Source organism: Rhamphochromis sp. 'chilingali' (genome assembly GCF_963969265.1).
Source record: "Rhamphochromis sp. 'chilingali' genome assembly, chromosome: 1".
Taxonomy (NCBI): Eukaryota; Metazoa; Chordata; class Actinopteri; order Cichliformes; family Cichlidae; genus Rhamphochromis; species Rhamphochromis sp. 'chilingali'.
This window is the reverse complement of record NC_137929.1, coordinates 1,946,193-1,968,221: the sequence shown is the minus strand read 5'-3', so window position 1 is coordinate 1,968,221 and position 22,029 is coordinate 1,946,193. Positions and strand designations below refer to the sequence as shown.

The 22,029-nt window shown below is 43.8% G+C and overlaps 1 protein-coding gene and 1 pseudogene across 2 annotated transcripts in view; both read right to left on the bottom strand.

Moving 5' to 3' along the window:
• Positions 1–22,029, bottom strand: part of LOC308399140 (protein NLRC3-like) — a 125,413-nt pseudogene that overhangs the window by 88,007 nt on the left and 15,377 nt on the right. The window lies entirely within an intron of this gene.
• On the bottom strand, positions 580–21,548 carry LOC308397528 (protein NLRC3-like). Its single transcript, XM_080883463.1, has 5 exons — positions 20,196–21,548; positions 19,529–19,702; positions 14,828–15,001; positions 4,394–4,440; positions 580–4,245 (listed from the first exon to the last, which is right to left on the bottom strand). The coding sequence occupies exons 1-5, from the start codon at positions 21,410–21,412 to the stop codon at positions 3,707–3,709; spliced, it is 2,151 nt and encodes a 716-aa protein (XP_080739589.1). The 5' UTR covers positions 21,413–21,548; the 3' UTR covers positions 580–3,706.

The window sequence follows — 22,029 nt, the reverse complement described above, 5'->3', positions numbered from 1 at the left end:
GATCATAATACTGTGTAGTTAGATGAGACAGAGCTGATGCTTGCTCTTAATTATCCTCTTCATGTTTCCCGAGCCTCAGCAGTGGAAGCTACCATGGATAGAAAGACTACGACTCATCTTAAATCTCAAATCTTTGTCTCCAAAGAGCTGCTGATGTGTCCGATATGATCCACAAGCTTAAACTAGGATTATAAGTGTGTGCAGTGATGTGTGTGAAACCTCTGAGGACTCACACGTGTGTGCTTCAGCCCACACACACATATGAAGCACTGCGACCTCACACAGAAGTGTTTTACACATCCAACCTGAATCCTGATCATTTCTACAGTTTATTAAGTTCAGCTTCACCTGAACATCAGTGATGAAGCTGCTCTGACTCCATCACAGCTCACAGCTGTTGGAATGAGTCAAACAATGAAGAAGGTTCAGAAACAGCTGATGATTTTACAGAAACATGATGCAAACATGAGAATGGACACATGATTTTTTATTAACAGACACCGTTTATGTTTCACTGTGCATGACATCATCAACACTGACACCAGGGGGCGCTCATCACCAGCCTGAGGAAGTGTGATAATGGGGAGAGACGCAGTGTTGTGTGTACTGCAGTCGGACAGAAGGAAAAACTTCCTCCTGAAAACATTTTCATCCTTCCCAAAAGTGTTTGAGTCAAATGTTACAAATATATAAATACAATAAAACACAGGGTCTTACATAAAATTAGTGATGCAGTTGTGCACTGAGCACCTTTCCAATGTTCCTTCCTCAGATGAGTCCAGCTGCTGAACACATTAACATCTGTATGTAAATGTAGCCGAGAACCAACCTGAGCACTGCTGGGAAAATACAAAGGCAACCATCAAAGTGCTGTATTATCTTATTTATTCTGAATGTTGACTTAGATCCACACCACGATTTATGAAACTATAGAACTAAAATAACAACAATCGTCTGCTTCTTTAAAATTTCTTTCATTACATCAAACCAGTGAAAACTGAAAAAAACAAAGAGCTGTTAGCATGTTTAGACCAACTTTGAGACAGAGACTGTAAAGTTCTGCACTTTAAATCCTGCCTGTGTTCCTGCAAATGATTCACACTGAAAGTTTCTTAGTTTAGTATTGAGTGAGCCACAAAGCAGCCTGATAGCTTTAAAACAGGAAAAGTAAATGAAATTGACAGTTTCAGTGTAGCTGGATCTATTATTGGGGGTCATGACCCCCGTAACCCTGCCTGGTCCTGAGGTCAAATCCACCATCTTTGTTTCAGAGCTTCATGTTCTCCCGTGTTTGTGTGCGTCCTCTCCGGTACTCCGGCTTCCTCCCACAGTCCAAACACATGCAGTTAGTGGGGTCAGGTTAGCTGTGAGTGGTTGTGTCTCTGTGTTATTCCACCTTAATAAATGACTTCCTGTTAGCATGAAGTGCTTCTGTAGGACTGATGTCATTTTCATGGTTGGATCATTTAAATGAAGCTGGACTCAGATGCAGTAAATAAGCTGATTGATCATTAATGAATAAAGCTGGTCAAACACATCACGTGGACACATGTGATTGTGTGTTGTAGTATTGATCCCAATGCTGGTATCAGTCCTGGATCAATAACACTGGATGGATGCGTTCAGCATGGAGCCCTGAGCTGTGTTACAGACAAACATGGAAACTGACAGGTCTGTGTCATTCACAGTCTGTAACACTTCTAAACAACAGAGGCTGACCCAAGTGCCTCAGAGCCAGGCACGCTCACATCACAGCTCTCTAAATAAGCCAGTTTCAAAATAAGAGCTGAAAGCTGTGTTTGCTTGTGTTAGCTTATTATTGTGGAGACTAACATTCAGTGATCATGTGTTCAGACTCATAATGATTACTCTCAGAAATCCTGATCTTTGTATTTACTGTGTGTTGGATCAATAACTGAGATTCATGGTATCACACAGCTGTGCTGCTGCTGATGTCAGCACATCTGGAACAATACGAGGTATCTGCTACCAGACTGAGCAGGACGTGAGACCTGTGGACTGTTTAAAGCTGTCCCTCCACAGCTCACTCAGACCTGATCCACACCTCAGTGATATTCTCTGACTTCCTCAGTAGAGACAGAAACCATTCAGATCTGGGACCATCAGCTGACTGATGATGTCACACAGACTGTGTTTTTCAGGAACAGTGATTCTGATGTGAGCCTGCTAGCTGACAGCAGACCTGATGAAAGCACATGTTCACATCTGTGAGGACAGACTGGACTCTTTGACTGCACCTTGGTTCTCCTCAGAGGTCTGTACAGGAGCATGTCCACCCCCACTGAAGATCTCAGTCACTGTGAAACATAGAAAGCTGCTTGTGTGGCCTCTGCCTCACATGTAGATACAGCTACAGGTTTCTCTGTCAGTCAGACTGAAACAGTGTCCTGATGCTGCATCATTCAGCTCTGTGCCCCAGTCAGCATCACTGGGAGCTACCAGTGTTTCTGCCCTTTTCCTGTAACACTACACTCAGCACAGGCTCAGCTGGTATCCAGTGTTGGACTTTGGCTTCAGCTGCTGTGATAGATCCTCTAACATAGATCAGCTCTGCTACATGTTGTTAGATAAGTGCAGCTGCTGTCATGTCCTGATGTTTCTCTGGCTCAGCAGCTTCTCCATCAGAGGTTCACATGGAGCTGATCCAGTATCTCCAGTAACTGTGTTCTGTGCCTCACTGGTTCATCCTTCTGTCTGTGTGACGTCAGTCAGATGTTGAAGTTAAACTCTGTAATCTTCACTGTGTCACAGAGTTCAGTGAGTCCCGTTATTCACAGCATCAATCAGATCATCAGAGAACAGCTGATCAGCAATCAGTGGTGCCAACAGCGCCTCCTGTGGTGAGAGGATGCAATAATGCAATGTAGCATTTTTCCACTCAACACTTGCAGTCATGGAAACTGTCTGTTGGATCTGTGTGACGTTGCTTTCTTGGTTAGAGTTCCTCACAAATGTCCAGATGATTCTTCTAATGAGGCGTCGACCATGTTTGCAGCTCTTTGGAAGAAAACGTCGCCCTTTGCCATCCTTACTTTTCTTTGACTTCTTCAAATGCAGCTGAACTCCAGCTGGTATTTTCTTGGACTTTGCAGCTGTTTCTGGTCATCAGTTCATTCCTGCAAACCTCTGAAGCTGAACAACAATGATGCTGCATTGCTGGCTGATCCCAAAAGGTTGATTCTGTTCATCTGGACGTTTTCAGAAACGTTTGCTCACTGATCAGGTGACTTCTTCAGTCTCAGCTGACTGCAGCTTTACAACCTTACAAACAGCACATTTGCACAATGACTGAAAGCAGCAGCACCTGATATATATGATACTAATATAATACATATACATATATAATCCATACTAATGATGAAGGAACTGAGCTCACAGTCCATTGTTCATTCAGTGAACTACTCAGTTTATTTTGGGCCTCAGAAATGCTCACTCTGTTTGTACATCACTGTCAGCAATAGACTCATTCTGCTGTGTGGACAGGAACACATGTGACATCACTTCCTGTTTGTTTGTGACTGAAGAAGTTTACAAGGAATCATTTAGAAGAGTTTCAAACATCAACTGATTGAATCCATGAATCTGAAAACGTGTTTGTGAGTGAAAGAGACAGACATGTACAGACTGAACTATCTGTTCAACAGTCAGAGTGTTTCTGTAACAGGAGACACTCTTTACACTCCACTCAGCACAGGGACACTGAGTCACCAGGAGACCAGACTCTAAACCCAGGATAAAGAGTTTGAGTGAATGTGGTGTTGAAGGTGTGGAGGTGGATCAGAGTGTCAGAGGAGACTCTGTAGAAGGACAGAGTGCCAGCAGGACAGTCCACATACACTGCTGCTCTGTTAGAGACAGAGGAGGAGGAGGAGGAGGAGGAGATGGATGTTGATCTGTTATTGTGCCAGACAAACTGAGGACCATCATCAGAGCAGAACAGACTCCAGGACTGATCATTGAATCCAAACTCACAGTCATAACCGCCTCCTTTCCTTCTGATGCTTCTGTAACTCACTGATATATCAACGCTTCCTCTCCACTCGACCTCCCAGTAACAGCGACCAGTCAGACCATCTCTACACAGCAGCTGAGCCCAGTAATCAAATCTGTCTGGATGATCAGGATATGACTGAACCTCCTCCAAACGTGTCACCTTCCTGTTGTTGTCACACAGTTGGAGCCATTCGTTCACTGTGTTTGTGTCGATTGTGAGTTGACAGGAATCTGATGGAGAGAACAAACACAATCCAGCTGCAGTTATTGATCCATCATCTGTTCATTGATTGACACTTTGATGATGACTCCTGACATGATGAAGATGGTTGAATGTGTGCTGCTTTGTTTTCATGAATCCCATTAAAAACACACTTACACTTCCTCAGACCTGGTCTCAACCATCGGACTCCAGCAGGCTCCACCCTGAAAGGAGGAGGGGGGTCAGAGCAGCACAGTCAGCATGCACACATGGACATTACATGGCTCTCACACACACACTGTTACACACTGAGCTCAAAGCTCGGCTCCACTGTTTTATTCAAAGAAATCTACATTTATTTATCAGCACATTTAAAAACAGCTTGAGCCAAAGTGCTGCACAGAGTAGAGAGAAAATAGGAAACATACACAGTAATGACTATAAAGACTGGTCAGGATTGAAAGCTACAGAGTACAAATGTGTTTCCAACCGGCTTTTAAAAATGTCCAGTGTTGGTGACGACCTGATGTGAAGGGCGACTGTTCCAGAGTTTGGCTGCAGCCATCGATAAAGCTCACCTCTGTTTTTACGTCTAGTTCTGGTCAGAAGCTGCTTATCTGCAGACCTGAGGGCTCCACTTGGATTCTTTTGTTAAAGAGAGATAAGATGGAGCCAATCCATTCACAGATTTAAAGACAACCAGATCTGGAAGTGGATTCTACCACGTACTGGTAACCAGTGGAAAAAGCTGGTGATGGGTCGTCTAGCACAGACCCACCGCTGGAACCAGACAATTGATGAGGGAGAGAACTGTGACAGCGCCGTTCCTTCACTTGACCTCAGTCGCTCTCGTCTGCTCCCTCGTAACACTGCTCTTTATTGAGCTTACATGAACTTTACAACTCTTGCAAAACTCGGCAGCTCGTGTGCTGACGAAGACCAGAGGGCGGGCCCACATTACACCGGTTTTAGAATCGCTGCACTGGCTCCCCGTGTGTTTCAGGATCGATTTTAAAGTTCTTTTATTGGTTTTTAAATGTCTTAATGGTCTTGGGCCTTCTTATCTCTCAGATCTGCTTTTACCATACGAACCCTCGCGGACCCTGAGGTCCTCTGGTACTGGCCTTTTGATTGTCCCTAAAGTCAGGACACATACTCACGGAGAGGCAGCTTTTCAGTGGTATGGTCCTCGTCTGTGGAACAGCCTGCCGGAGGAGCTCAGGGCCGCAGAGAACGTACATGTTTTTAAGAACAGGCTCAAGACCCACCTTTTTAATTTAGCTTTTACTTAGCGTTTATTTATTTTATGTTTATTTATTCTATCCTGTTATTCTATTATTAATTTAGGATTTACCTAATATTTGTTTGATTTTATTCTTATTCATTTTTTAATCTTCTTATTCTATTTATATTTATATTTATATTGTATCCTGTTCTTATTTATTTTATCATTTTACCCTATATATATCGTATTGCGTCATATCTCCAGTGTTTCCTCGGAGGGCGCTCTCTGCACCGGGGCTGTGATTTACCGTGGCTGCTGGGTCTCTGGGGGTCCTCTCAGCCTGGCTGGGGGGCTCCTTTGCCTCCCTCCTGCTGTGTGCCCAGCCTGGAGGCTGCGGTCTGTGACCGGCTCCCGGTGCAGACGGCTCCCTGTTATAGTGTTTCCTCACTTGGCTCATGCGAGCCCAGCCCAATTTTTACTCTTTAAGTGTTCGCGTGTGTGTATGTGTGTGTGGGTGGGGGGATATATGTGTATTGAGAGTGTGGGGAGTGAGTTGGAGGGTGGGGTGGGCTGCTTTTAACTATGTAAAGCACTTTGTGCTACATTTTCTCTGTATGAAAAGTGCTTTATAAATAAAGATTGATTGATTGATATGCACAAGTTCATTAACATATGACAGCTTACACAGGTATGAACAAAGAGTACCAGTCTGTGCATAGTGTGTGTGTGTGTGTGTGTGTGTGTGTGTGTGTGTGTGTGTGTGTGTGTGTGTGTGTGTGTGTCTGTGCGTGTGTGTGTGTGTATGCGTGTGTGTTCCAGATGTGACCCTGTGACCCCAAAGCTGGTGCTAAGAGTCCAGCGGTCCCCCTAACAAAGGGCTCTTATACTTAACCAGACACAGAGTAGGTGTCCTCCTACACCAGGGGTCTCAAACTCGTGGCCCGCGGGCCAATTGCGGCCCGCAGGACGATAGTTTTTGGCCCCACCTTAATATGAAAATGTAATGTTAGTTTGATAATGTATGACACTTTACAGTGTTGTGGGCGGAGCTGAATTAACCCACCAATCAGGGTGGGATATGGATCTCAGGGGACACCAGCCGGGCTTGATGCAAGCAGGGAAACATTTCTCAATGAGTCAAAGTTCCAGCAGCGTTGCCCTGGAGTGTTTCTTTCTTTCCTGTGCCTGGCTGGCTTCCTCCTTTCTATTGGGCAAACGCCGACATTCGCCCCAGCGCGCTGCGTTCACAACACTTCAAAAAAAGTTGTTTTTTTAAGTTGCTGCCCAGCGGGACATTATACGTATATAGATTTATACACACGTCAGTGGGATTTAAAGTTATTTTTCCACAGAGAGAGATCTCATATTAACTCTCACAGTGATGCGTAGGCGGCGGGATAAAAGAAAAGTCATGAACTCAATGCAGCCCAATTTAGTCTGCAGTCACATAGCGACACCTGTTCATCGGCAACAACAGTCCCCGGTAACCCGGACTAATTATAGGGTCGCACCGTAATTTGTGGCTCCATGTTTTTATTTGCATCACTGCGTTTGCATTGCAGCAAACATGAACATTACATATATTTCAATATAATGTAAAAGCAGTCAAAACAACTAACATCAGAAACAGCTGATGTTATTTGTTATATGTCACGGTGTCATTTCCGCTTCTTTCTCCTGTAACAACAGCCCGGCGCCGTGAGCAGTCGCCTTTTTTGCGCTCGCTATCCCTGCACTTTCTACCATCTGCAAACGCCACGGTGTTCGTGTCGTCATGAAAGACATGAACATCGAGCGTAAAAACAAAGGAGACTGCTACCGGCTTTTTATCTGCCGATCGCCGTGCTACGGTTGCAAGAAAAAGAAGCAGAAATGACGTTCTCTACGCGTTGAGACGTTCCCCGTCCGTCGGCTAAACGCTTGATTGAAACTTCAATGCGACAGTGACACCAAGTAGAATTATAAATGTCACATAGCCCCAAACATGTCTTTTTCAAAGCCTGCGGTGAAGAGAAAGGTTGGTGATGAGCACCGACAATTTCAGGAAAAGTGGGAAATGCAATATTTCTTTGTTGAGCACAGGGGCACCCCGACCTGTCTTATTTGCACAGAGAAAGTTGCGCTGCACAAGGAATACAATTTGAAACGTCATTACACAACTAGACATGCTGAGCTGGATGCAAAATACCAGGGAGACGAGAGAGCGAACCGGGTTGCCAGTCTTAAAACAGATCTACTGAGGCAGCAAGATTTCTCCAAGAAAGCAACCAAAGAGAATAATGCAGCAGTCGGAGCCACGTGGTTAGTGAGATGATTGCTAAAGCAGGGAAGCCATTCACAGAAGGTGCATTTGTCTAAAAGTGCATATTGCAGGCTGCAAATATAGTCTGTCCGGGAAAGAAAGGTCAGTTTAGCAACATCAGCCTTTCTGCCAACACCGCAGCAGATCGCATTTCTGACCTGTCAAGTGACATTTATGACCAACTGTGTGAGAAAGCCAAATGTTTCAGTGTATACTCAGTCGCTCTTGATGAGACCACAGACGTCACCGACACTGCCCAGCTCCCAATGTATGTCCGTGGTGTTGATGACAGTTTTGAAGTGATGGAGGAGCTGCTCACAGTAATTCCAATGCATGGCCAGACCACCGCTCAGCAGATATTTACAAGCTGTGTGATGCCATTGAGAATGTTGGTTTGCCATGGAAGAGGTTTGTTGGAATAACAACAGATGGAGCGCCATCAATGACAGGGAGGAAACATGGACTGGTGGCACAAAACAAACTGGAAGAGGAAGGCGTGGAGGAGGCCATTGCTCTGCACTGCATCATCCATCAGCAGGTCCTTTGCAGCAAATGCCTGAAGTTTGACAATGTGATGTCTATTGTTGTGAAATGCATCAACCAAATCAGATCCAGGGGCTTAAAGCACCGAAGGTTCTGTGCTTTTTTAGAGGAAATGGAGTCAGAATATGGGGATGTGCTCGACTTCTTTTTTTTTTTTTTTTTTTTTTTTTTCCAAATGACATCAGAAACAGCAGTATGCGACATTACGTGATGGCAGAGCTTCAGTTCATCCTTTGTCATTTTTTTTTTTTTTTTTTTTTAATAAATAGGACAGGGGGAATAAATGAGAGAGAGAGGGGGAGAGAAAGAAAGAAAACCAAAGGGGAGAAGAGACGGTGAGAAGGGGGGGGAAGAGAGACAAAAAAAAAAAAAAAAAAAAAAAAAAACTCCTGGGTCACCTGTATGGAGAAAAAAAACAAACAAACAAACAAACAAACAGAGGAGACAGCAAACAACAAAGAGCAACATAATAATAGAGAAAACAAAGCACCATCACAATAAACTAGCTAGTCATAGATATCAATATTTACTAAATAATAAACGATATTGTGCAGCACGCAAGATAGACAGCGCACAGTGTGCTTTGAGGCAGCAGCCAAGAAAGCTTTAGTCCGCGTCTGTGAATACCCATGTGTGCATACCTGTGTGGATCAGCATGCTTGCATTCCAAAGGTTTCTCCATGTAATGATCTGCTAGGGAGTGTGGGGGGGCCTCAGCCCCGTCCTCCAGGGTGTGAAGCGGGTATGGAGGAGATCAAAACTCCAGACATCCAGAGGTCCCCAGAACACAAAAGACCATGGAAGACCAACAGAGGGGCAGCCGCGCCACTGTTCCAGTAAGAGCTGAGGAGAGTCCCAGATGAGGGCTCACTCAGCAGCCGCGGAGCAGAAGCCAGGGGGGGTTGCAGTGACGCGCCCGTGAGCTCCGCCGGCCCCCAGCTGCGCCTGAGTGACCGAGCCCTAGGCCGAGAGGCCGGGGGCACCCCACCTCCAAAGGGGGCCCGAGCGAGCCCCAGGCCCCAGGCCCCGACAAGCGGCCGCCAAGGAGTGAGCCGGTGTGCACCCAGACGCCCACCCCCAGACACAAAGAACCACCAACGCACCGACACCTGAGGGAGTCCGCCACTGGCAGGGGAAGTGGTGGTGGGTGGAGATAGGCCTCCAAACCTTGGAGGGCCTGAGGTGTCCCCAGAGAGGTGGCGTCTGATACCCAACCTGACATATAGACACAGACATACAGGCACACACAGACACAAACATCCATTCCCACCCTCATGCTCTCATATGCACTCACTCCACACTCAACCAACGTGGAGACAGACATAAAGAGACGCTGTACACACAATCACACTCCCCAAGCGTACTCTACAATCCGGGTCTAGGTACCCTTGCCCCTGGAGGGGGGAATTGCACCCAGACCCAGGTGGTGTTACCCTTTTCCCTGCGGTGGGGAGAGGCAGACCACCCCGACTCCGCAGCAGCAGGGAGGCCCCACACCCCAGACCGCAGTCGGACGGCCAACTCCTCCTACTAGCCCTCCCGCTCCAGCAGGCCGCAGAGAATGGGGGTGGGAGAAGACTCCAAACCTCCCTCCACCCGCTCATTGTAGTGTTGGTGCATATGTGTTCTAAGGTGCAATTAAAACCCAGGAGGGCATGGAGCTACCTGCCAAGGAGCAGCAGGTAAGCGCATAGTCCCTCCTGCTAACCCTCAATGACTAAGTGTATTTAAAATTGAGAGGTGGGCAACGACGTCAGGGGTGAGGTGTACACCCTGATGGTGATTTGGACTCCGTGATTGTGCCCACCCCCAAGATCCTATATGTATGTGTAATGAGAGTGTGAATAATGTGAATGTCTAAGATGTGGGATAAAATTGAGGCAGAGGCAGCCAGAAGGGGACAGGGGGGGGGGGTAGCCTCCTCTGCACCCTGGTGACATACCCCCACTCCAAGGCCCTGCATGTGTGGGTGGTTGTGGAGGAGCGGGAAGAGGGAGGCAGGGAAACATTTCTCAATGAGTCAAAGTTCCAGCAGCGTTGCCCTGGAGTGTTTCTTTCTTTCCTGTGCCTGGCTGGCTTCCTCCTTTCTATTGGGCAAACGCCGACATTCGCCCCAGCGCGCTGCGTTCACAACACTTCAAAAAAAGTTGTTTTTTTAAGTTGCTGCCCAGCGGGACATTATACGTATATAGATTTATACACACGTCAGTGGGATTTAAAGTTATTTTTCCACAGAGAGAGATCTCATATTAACTCTCACAGTGATGCGTAGGCGGCGGGATAAAAGAAAAGTCATGAACTCAATGCAGCCCAATTTAGTCTGCAGTCACATAGCGACACCTGTTCATCGGCAACAACAGTCCCCGGTAACCCGGACTAATTATAGGGTCGCACCGTAATTTGTGGCTCCATGTTTTTATTTGCATCACTCCGTTTGCACTCCGTTTTGAAGTGATGGAGGAGCTGCTCACAGTAATTCCAATGCATGGCCAGACCACCGCTCAGCAGATATTTACAAGCTGTGTGATGCCATTGAGAATGTTGGTTTGCCATGGAAGAGGTTTGTTGGAATAACAACAGATGGAGCGCCATCAATGACAGGGAGGAAACATGGACTGGTGGCACAAAACAAACTGGAAGAGGAAGGCGTGGAGGAGGCCATTGCTCTGCACTGCATCATCCATCAGCAGGTCCTTTGCAGCAAATGCCTGAAGTTTGACAATGTGATGTCTATTGTTGTGAAATGCATCAACCAAATCAGATCCAGGGGCTTAAAGCACCGAAGGTTCTGTGCTTTTTTAGAGGAAATGGAGTCAGAATATGGGGATGTGCTCGACTTCACTGAGGTACGTTGGCTCAGCAGGGGAAATGTATTAAAGAGACTTTTTGAGTTGAGAGCAGAAGTGAAGCCTTCATGGAGAAGGATGGAGTTAGTGTTCCTGTGCTAACTGATCCCAAATGGCTCATGGACTCAGCTTTTCTTGTTGATATGACACATGAGCTTAATGTACTGAACAAGACGTTACAAGGCCAGGGGCAACTTGTCAGTGCTGCCAATGACAACGTGAGAGCATTCTCCACAAAACTGGCGCTCTGGAAAGCTCAGCTCTCTCAGACAAACCTTTGCCATTTCCCAGCATGCAAGGCACTCGTGGATGCAGGCACACCATTCAGTGCTGACGAGTATGTTGATGTCATTTTGAGGCTACAGGAGGAATTTGATCACAGATTTGCTGACTTCAAGACACACAGAGCCACCTTTCACATTTTTGCGGACCCCTTCTCCTTTGATGTGCAAGATGCCCCTTCTGTGCTTCAAATGGAGCTCATTGAGCTGCAGTGCAACTCTGAACTCAAAGCAAAGTTCAGGGAGGTGAGTGGAAAAGCAGACAAGCTTGGACAATTTTTGAGAGACTTGAGCCCTAGTTTCCCTCGGCTTTCCCGAATGTTCAAGCGGACCATGTGCCTTTTTGGTAGCACATACTTGTGCCAAAAGCTCTTCTCCACTTTGAACTTCAATAAGTCCAAGTACAGGTCCAGACTTACGGATGATCATCTTCAAGACATACTGAGGGTCGCAACTGCTTCCTCCCTCAGGCCAAATCTGGCTCAGCTATGCGAGAGGAAACGCTGCCAGGTCTCTAGCAGCAAGGAGTAGGCAAGAGAAGCCATGTTCAGAAGAACAGTTCATTTTCTACAGTGTTCCATTCATGTTCAGAAGAAGGTTATAGAACTGTTAATACAGACATTTCAATCTAAATACAGCAGATATAGAAGACTGAAAGATACACACAAGTTCACTGACTAAAAATATCTTATTATTGTTTTATTTATGTATTACAGATTGATTTATTTTCTTATTAATTCTTAATTTGTTTATTTATTTTTCATATTTTGTGTTAAAAAATAAAAATAAAGAGATTTGAGAAGATTGGAATTTTTTAACCATGCCTTTCTTGTGGAAAACCTAATGCGGCCCAGCCTCACCCAGACTCTGCCTGCAGCGGCCCCCAGCTAAATTGAGTTTGAGACCCCTGTCCTACACCATAAATCAGTAAGAGAGGGTACGACCTCTCTCACGGCCCCAAGTGGTGTGTGCATGCCAGAGCACTCTGGAAGGCACACAGAGTCTTTACAGACTACTCAGGATCAAACCTCTATCATTATGCAATCGATTATACAACTCTAAGCATATATGAGTAAATATTTCTAAGCATCAATCAACAATATAAACCTTACAGCTGGTTTTAATAACAGAATTTATTTGTTTCTCAAATGAGAAAGAGCTATCGAGAAACACTCCTAAATCTTTAGTTCTGAACTTTTCCAGTGGGCCAAGGTCAACATTATTAGATAATGCTAATTCTTTTCCCTTACATTATAACAATGTGAGGAGTTAATGCTAAGTATACTGCCATTAGCGGCTAATTCTAATTAGGGGTGAATAATTATTAGTAGCTAATGCTAATTTGACGTGAATTAGCATTATATTAGTGAGGAGTTAATGCTAAGTAGGCTGACATTAGTGGCTAATGCTAATTTTAGATGAAAAAGCATTAAAAATTCAAATTCAAATTCAAATTTTTATTTGTCACATACACAGTCATACACAGTACGATATGCAGTGAAATGCTTACACAACTGCTCGTGACCTAAAGAAAAATGAAAAGGCTATGAATAAGATAGGAATAAATATGAAAGGGTAAATTTAACTAGGAAGGAATAAGATAAATAAAAATATATAAATTAAAGTTGAAAATAAAATAACTGTACAACAAAATACACAATACACAGTATAGAAGTATATAAGAATGTATGAAGAAATATAAATATATATACACACAATAACAGCAGCTGTACAAGTATAAAATGGAAATGAAGAATATAATGTCCATGTTGTGCAATCAACATTTGTAAGTGTCTTGTGCAGTGCAAATATACTTAAAGTGATTTAAGTGATGAAGTGAAAACAATGTCCAGAATGTCCAGTGTGTGTGTGGGTCAGTACTGTGTGGTGGTGTGATTGAGAGACCGTATCGCCTGCGGGAAGAAGCTCCTCCCTCAGTCTCTCTGTGTTGGTCTTCAGGGATTAGCAGTTAATGCTCATATTGTTTTCCTTTGCTTTGTAAGAACGACAGCAGCTAATGATACGAAGTCTACCATTATTAACTATTGTTAATTTGATGTAAATTAGCATTATCCGATAATGGTAACCCTTTTCCCCTGCATTATAACTATGTCAGGAGTTAATGCTAACTAGGCTTCCATTAGGGGCTAACTCTAATTAGGTGAATAATTATTAGCAGCTAATGCTAATATTGTTTTCCCTTCCCTTTTAACAATGTGAGCAGCTAATGCTAATTTGATGTGAATTAGCATTATATTAGTGAAAAGTTAATGCTAAGTAGGCTGCCATTATTAACTAATGCTACTTTGACGTGAATTAGCATTATGTGCTAATGCTAATACTAATACTGTTTTCCCTTACTTTTTAACAATGTGAGCGGCTAATTCTAAGTATGCTCTTGTAAATAGCTAATTCTAATTTAGTGTGAATTAGCATTATTCAATAATGCTAACACTGTTTTCTCCTACTTATTAAAAATGATAGTAGCTAATACTAATACTCTTTTCCATTGGGTAACAACGATGTGAGGAGTTAATGCTAAGTAGGCTATTTTTAGAGGCTTATTCTAATTAGGGCTGAATAACTATTAGTAGCTAATGCTAATACCGTTTTCTCTTTCCTTATAACAATATAAGCAGCTAATGCTAATTTGATGTGAATTAGCATTATATTAGTGAGGAGTTAATGCTAAGTAGGCTACCATTAGCAGCTAAAGCTAATTTGAGGTGAATAAGCATTAGTAGCTTATGCTAATACCCTTTTCTCTTGTGTTATAATGATGTGAGACGTTAATGCTAAATAGGCTTCCATGAGTGACTCCTTTCCCTTGCATTATAAAGATGTGAAGAGTTTATGATAAGTAAGCTGCCATTAGCAGCTAATGCTAATACTGTTTTCCCTTTCTTTATACAACTTGAGCAGCTATTGCTAAGTAGGCCACTTTTCTCTGCTAAGGATCTGTGTGACCATGATGGAAACTCTGATAAGCTAATGCTGCTAAGCTAATGCTGTTTATGGGCCCTGTTAGATTCAATATTTCATTCTCATTCTGTTGTTTGACAACAATAACAGAAAAATGTGCACTTGAGAACAAATTTATTGTGAATTCAGCTGTGAATGTACAGTTTGTCATTATTTAAGCTTGCATTTCCAAATGTTAGCTGACACTTTATTAGGTACACTGGTATCTATATCAGGTACACCTGTGACCTAAATGTTCCTGCAAACAGACTCCTTGGAGACCCCTACATAAATATCCATGAACTATCCAGCTAGACTAGTGTGTCTGTCCCTGAAAATATTCCTGCATGTGTGATTGTTCATGTCTCATCTGCAGGAAACAAACAGGAAGTGAGTGAAAGACACAGGAAATGTTTCCAGCTCTTCCTCGTCTATCAGATTTTCTCTCCATACCTGAGAGTGTCCAGTCTCCAGCCTGGATCCTTCAGTCCAGCCGACAGCAGCTTCATTCCTGAGGGACCTGGATGATTGTAGCTCAGGTCCAGCTCTCTCAGATGGGAGGGGTTGGAGCTCAGAGCTGAGGCCAGAGAAGTACAGCCTTCCTCTGTGATCAGACAGCCTGACAGACTGCAGACACACAAAACAACAATCAATCTGTCAACAACCGTTTTCTCTTTGTCACAATAACATCTATCCATCCATCGTAACTTTATTTATAAGTGACAATACCCAACAGACAACAACAGTCATCTGAAGCTGTTTAACAGTGTAAGGTAACAGCCTCCACTGTGAGCAGCACTTGGTGATGGTGGGAAGAAGAACTCCCTTTGACACAAAGATCCTCCCAGTGAAAACAGGCTCCAGGAGGAGCATCTACCATGACTGGTTGCAGGGTGAGGGGAAAGAGAAGAGATGAGCTCAGAGAGACAAGAACAAAACAGAGAGACAAAAGTTAAGGACATGCAGTAGTGACATATAAAAGCATCAGGAGTGAAAAGAGGGGAGAAGAAAGCAGAGCATCATGGGAAGTCCACCAACAGCCTGAGCCTATAGCAGCATAACTAAGGGATGGTTCAGGGTCACCTGATCCAGCTCGAACTATAAGCTTTATCAAAAAGGAAAGTTTGAAGCTGATCTTCAAAGTAGAGAGGGCGTCTGTCTCCTGAACTCAAACTGGGAGCTGCTGCCACACCCAGTCCAACATAGCCAGGCTTTCTTTGCTGCTTTGACAAAACCTCAAATCCCAGTCAGAGACGATGAGCATCATCACAGTGATGATCATTTCTCTGTAACCCAGGCTTTCTGCTTCAGGATCTGTGCACGCTCACAGAACAAGGAGACCTTTAAACATCATTTCACTAACTGGATGGACTGAGCTCAGCCTACAGATGAACTGGTGCCAGAGATCATAAAGAACATCAAACAGTCAAATTCAACACTTTAATGGAAATATGAGATTAATGCTGCAGACAATCATGAAGCTGCTGAATTCATGAACATCAAGAATGCAGCGAGTGGTAAAATAAAGATTTGACCTCAGTGTGCTCAGTGTTCCTGTCTATTCCTAACATATTCCTAACATGATAGCTGCACTTTAGAGCTCTAAAACTGGAACTGACACATGTTTAAACTCTACATGTTACTCAGTACATTCAGTTCTGACACTCGCCCACAGTCCAACAAAGGAAACATGGAGATCACATCAGTTTGTCACCAAAGTCTAATTATTAGGGCAACTTAACCTGTTATAATCTCGTTAACTCATTAACTGATTAACGTCAGCAATTATTTTAATCACAGTTTTTAAAATCATGATTATTGTGAAAGTGCTCACTGGCTCTGAATATAACAGCCATGGGTCACAGGAGGGATGTTGATCAGTGCTGGCTTGAAATGGGCGTCATTATGCGTCTCAGCCAATGGGAGCATTGAGGGTGGGCCTAATACTACTGCAGCGCTCACATGACCCAGGACAGAAAGAAAGGGGCGGGGACAGAAACATGGAGACAGGTACAGATCTTTGACATGTTCATTTTAAACTGTTCCAGGAGGCAGTGTTGATACAACTAAAGTTATCTGTTGTTGAAGAAGTCGGTCTGAGGAACGTTCTTAGGATCAACAAATGACGGCATGTATGAGCCTCAAGACGCAGCATCACAAGAAGAACACATGAGCTGTAGAAAAAGGAGAGACTACGAAAGCCACGGCGTTACAACGTGAACATGCTTGATCAGAGTGTGATTGTGAACAGGAGGAAGACTCAGCTGAGAACAGTGTGGTGGATACAGAGCAGAGCCCACCATCAGTACAGAGGCCTGTCCATTAGAGTGCTGCTCCAACATGCAGCACATGTACTTGGCCACAGCTGCAACATCTGTACCTGTGAAAGCTTCTTCTCTGTTGCTGCTCATATTGTGCAGAAGAAGAGAGTTTCTTTATCATCAGAAAATGTCAATGAGCTTGTGAGTCTTAGCAGCTGGCTCGGTGCAGAGGAGGAAGAACATGTCAGTCAGAGGAAGATAAATGCAGTTCATGTTGTCAACTCAACCTGGACTGTTGAAAGAGTTTTTCTTTGTCTGGTTTCTGACTGAGATTCTCCAAAGGAAATCCAGCACAAACACACACTTCACACACTCAAAGTCCTGCACAGTAAATGAGCTGATGAGCGTTTGTGCTGCTGCCTGATAACAGAACAATAGTTCTGCTGCTTCCTGTTCTGCAAACACACATTTATAAATGTTCACTTGCTGTTGATCAAAGGTATGTTGGTGGCTCTGGACGCTGAGGGAACTTTGTAAAAAACTAGATCAAATGTTAACGTCCTGGCAGAGGCAAAGAACTTTGATTTGATATTTGATTAGATTCATGTTTCAGCTCAGACTGACAGAAATATTTGAACTGCTGCTGTGTTAAAGGGAACACTGCTGTTAGAAAGCACCTGATCTGTTTCTGCACACTGAATGTTGCACTTCTCATACTGCAGTACTATTAAAATAAGTACACAATGCACTACTTTTGAACTCATGATTGAATGTTGCTGTAACAAAGCCATTAATGTGATTCAAAGTGTTCATGGTTTCCCAGCACAACAAATGATTGCACAAGTGTGACTGATCCACTTTCTAATGTGTGTGTAGCCCACACTGTGTGTCACTGTGTCACAGGTGAGTCTGTGTGTCCAGGTTCTATGAGGACAACAGGATATAGTGACTGAGTCCAGCAGCTTAAAGTCTGACTCCATCCTCCATTTAAATAACTCACAGCAACAACTGAATAGCTTTGTCTTTGTGTAGCTGACACTTCATTTTAATGTCCTTCTATTCTGGTTCATCTGGTCTCAGTTTCTATAAGCACACAGGTTTCATCAGGACTCTGTGACCTCAGTAATCTTTGCTGGGCCTTAATGCTCTGAACAAAGCTGCACATCACAAGACTAAATAGAAATGAATCAGTCTTTCATTCTCACTGCTGTTTGACTTCAGCTCTCAATGTCCCACCATAACCCATGGAAAGAATTACTGTCCATCCAGGCTGCTGAACATGAAGCTGATGAAGGTGGAGTATTGTGAGGGCTGATGGAGATGATGAATCCAGGAGCAGTGGGTGGATGGCAGCATCAGCATGAAGGATCAGTGTGAGAACACATCATCATCCACAAAGGAAACCAGTCTGAGTGTCTGACGCTCTTGTTAGAAAGACGCAGTCGCAGCCGTTAGCTTGTCTGCTAGTTAGCTGAGAGCTAGCTCACTTGTACATTGAATACCAAACTGTGTAAACCAGGGGTGTCAAACATATGGCCCGTGGGCCAAATCCAGCCCTTGAGATAATTTCATATGTCAAATATTGATGAATTTTCAGGCTTGCTGATAATCAATGTGAGCACGGCTGAGATGTTATTCTGATGAGCAAACCATGTGGCCAAACACTTTAAGAGACAGACTGGGATCATACCATTATGTGAAAGAAGACATGTCCCATAGACAGCAAGGGTAGTGGTAGAGACCAGTACACAGAGAAATGGGAGCTGTACTGAAATGCAAGCGTGTCAGGAAAGAGTGAAAAGGCAAAATGAGCAGCATCTGGCTGCATTTCAGTGATATTGGAGACCACAAAGCTGAGTGCAACATTTATACAGGAGATATACAGGAGACGCTGAGAGTAGAACTGATAAAATTAGGAGCTGGCTAAAGTGAGACCCATTTTTATTTCCACCCATTTTCCACTGTGGAGGACAAAAGGTTTCAAACTGGTCCAGGTCTTAAACCTCACGTGTTCTTCCTAATAGCAGTAAATGGATAGAAATAAGGCTTTTATGAAAACACTGAATAAAACTTGCTGCCTTTAAAAAGACTAAATGTACAGTTCAGTATTGAATACTACATAAAATAAACTATATATAAAGTGTGTCTGAATGGCAGAGATGCAGAAATATGTGCATGTAGCACAGAGCCACGGCTCAGTGTCTGAATGAGTCTCACAGACCTGAATGTGCTGTTGAAGCCATTTATAATTATAACGTAATTCTTTACTCGTTTGATCTGCTCCTTACCACAAGCCACCAGACGTGGAAGGTTTTGGACTTTTAATTATATTTTCTGAAGTTTTACAACTTTTCTTACTGTTAAAAACCTCGTTATGGCCATTCATGCTGTACAAAGTAATTAGACATGTGTGGTATCTACAGAAACGTCAGAATCTCAGCTAAAAGTTCACAAAACCATCTCAACAACCACCAAACAGCTGAAACAGCAGGTGAACAGATCACACAAAAAAGATGTAAACACAAATCCCCCTGATCATCTGTTTTTTAAACATGAAGCGTAGTTTTGGACGTTCATTTACTGCTGGTTCAGTGAATTTTGGTTGGACAGTGATGAAACCTGCAGCCTCAGAATCTGTGAGAAGTCTGCTTTCAGCACGCAAGTGCATTGTTGTGTGCTGTGGATCCACCTCTGCAAACTCATCACTGTTTCACCATCAGGTTTCTACTTAGACAATAACAAAGGAAGCAGTTCCCAGGAACTACTTCCTGTCTTGTTAACATAAGAGTACGTTGCCCTTCAAAGCACCTCCACTTCTCCTCTTATTAGAGGACTGCCTTATTATTAATCTGCTAATTCTGTCAGTTGATGAAAGAAAAATGCTTGATCTCACCTGAGAGTTTCCAGTGTACAGTGTGGACTCTTCAGTCCTTCAGACAGAAGCTTCACGCCTGAATCCTTCAGGTTGATGTTACTCAGGTCCAGCTGTCTCAGATTAGAGGTCTGAGAGCTGAGACCTGAGGCCAGAGCTTCACAGCTTCTCTCTGACAGGTCACAGTGACTCAGTCTGAAAAATAACAGATAAACAATTACAAAAATAAAACACTTCTGTTGAAGTGTAATGAGATACTATTATATTTAGCAATATTTCATCTTGTTTTGTCAGGAAACTCAGCACTGATGCAGAGCAACATGTGGAGAGAATCAGAGGAGAAGAAGTGAAGAGAGAACAGCAGTAAAACAACACTGAATTGTTCAGTGTGCTTTTGATATCAACAGAATGTGTCAAACTTCTTTATTTTGTATTTGTTTTAGTAGAATTGATGATTATCACTTAGATAACAACCACAGGCCAGGTCTAAATTGCACTTTGGTGACAGTTACACCCAGAAATATTTCAGAAACGTGGACAATTTGTGCTCCATTGTATTCAGTATTGAACAAACTGAGTACCGATGACCACTTAATATTTTTGATATTTTATTTGAGTTGTTCCACCTGATCTGTGTTAACTAGAATAAACATTTAAAAACTAAAGCTATGATCACATATGTACTTACAGAGCTTTGTTGGAGGCTTTGACCACTGGCAGCAGCCTCAGAAGAGCCTCCTCTGAAGCAGAGTATTTCTTCAGGTCAAACACATCCAGATCTTTCTCTGATGACAGTAAGATGAAGACCAGAGCTGACCACTGAGCAGGAGACAGTTTATCTGTGGAGAGACTTCCTGAACTCAGGGACTGTTGGATCTCCTCCACTAGAGAACGATCATTCAGTTCATTCAGACAGTGGAACAGATTGATGCTTTTCTCTGCAGACAGATTCTCACTGAGCTTCTCCTTGATGTACTGGACTGTTTCCTGATTGGTCTGTGAGCTACTTCCTGTTTGTGTCATCAGACCTCGTAAGAGAGTCTGATTGGTCTGCAGTGAAAGACCCAGGAGGAAGCGGAGGAACAAGTCCAGGTGTCCATTTGGACTCTGCAAGGCCTTGTTCACAGCACTCTGGTGGAGAGATTTTAAACTCTTTTTATTTTTAAATAATTTAGACCATAATTTTGCTTGTTGTTTTTTCATCAGATTGAGTCCAGAGTTGATGAAGGTCAGATGGACATGAAGAGCAGCCAGAAACTCCTGAACACTCAGATGGATGAAGCAGAACACCTTGTCCTGGTACAGTCCTCTCTCCTCTTTAAAGATCTGTGTGAACACTCCTGAGTACACTGAGGCTGCTGTGATATCGATGCCACACTCTGTCAGGTCTGATTCATAGAAGATCAGGTTTCCTTTCTGCAGCTGATCAAAAGCCAGTTTTCCCAGAGACTCCATCATCTTCCTGCTCTCTGGACTCCAGTGTGGATCTGTCTCAGCTCCTCCATCATACTTGACCTTCTTCACTATGGCCTGAACCACCAGGAAGTGGATGTACATCTCAGTCAGGGTCTTGGGCAGCTCTCCTCCCTCTCTGGTTTCCAGCACATCCTCCAGAACTGTAGCAGTGATCCAGCAGAAGACTGGGATGTGACACATGATGTGGAGGCTTCGTGATGTCTTGATGTGGGAGATGATCCTGCTGGCCTGCTCCTCATCTCTGAATCTCTTCCTGAAGTACTCCTCCTTCTGTGGGTCAGTGAACCCTCTGACCTCTGTCACCATGCCAACACAGTCAGGAGGGATCTGATTGGCTGCTGCAGGTCGTGTGGTTATCCAGACGTGAGCAGAGGGAAGAAGATTCCCCCTGATCAGGCTTGTGAGAAGTACATCAACTGTGGTGGGCATCGTAACATCAGTCACAGTTTTGTGGAAGTCCAGAGGAAGTCGACACTCATCCAGACCATCAAAGATGAACACAACCTGGAAGTCTTCAAAGCTGCAGATTCCTGCTTCTTTGGTTTCAGTAAAGAAGTGATGAACAAGTCCCACCAAGCTGAACTTTTCCTCTTGCAGCACATTCAGCTCTCTGAAAGTGAATGGAAATATGAACTGGGTGTCCTGGTTGGCTTTGTCTTCAGCCCAGTCCAGGCTGTATTTCTGTGTTAAGACTGTTTTCCCAATGCCAGCCACTCCCTTTGTCAGCACTGTTCTGATTGGTTCATCTCTTCCAGGTGAGTCTTTAAAGATGTCTTCTTGTCTGATGGTTGTTTCTGGTCTGTCTGGTTTCCTGGATGCTGTTTCAATCTGTCTGACCTCATGTTCATCATTGACCTCTGCAGTCCCTCCCTCTGTGATGTAGAGCTCTGTGTAGATCTGATTCAGGAGGGTTGGGTTTCCTGCTTTAGCGATGCCCTCAAACACACACTGGAACTTCTTCTTCAGCTTAGACTTAAGTTTAAGATGACACTTATGAAGAGCATCTGAATTTAAAAAAGCAGATATTTGTTAAGGTTTTTTGAAAA

What these genes read in the sequence shown, in the direction of transcription:
- LOC308397528 (XM_080883463.1), bottom strand. Translation starts at nt 21,412, where the DNA reads ATGCCCACCACAGTTGATGTACTTCTCACAAGCCTGATCAGGGGGAAT. An exon ending in AAAGCCTCCAACAAAGCTCT is followed by an intron (nt 19,703 to 20,195) that starts GTAAGTACATAT and finishes GTTATTTTTCAG; the next exon opens with ACTGAGTCACTGTGACCTGT. An exon ending in GAGACCAGGTCTGAGGAAGT is followed by an intron (nt 4,246 to 4,393) that starts GTAAGTGTGTTT and finishes TCTCTCCATCAG; the next exon opens with ATTCCTGTCAACTCACAATC.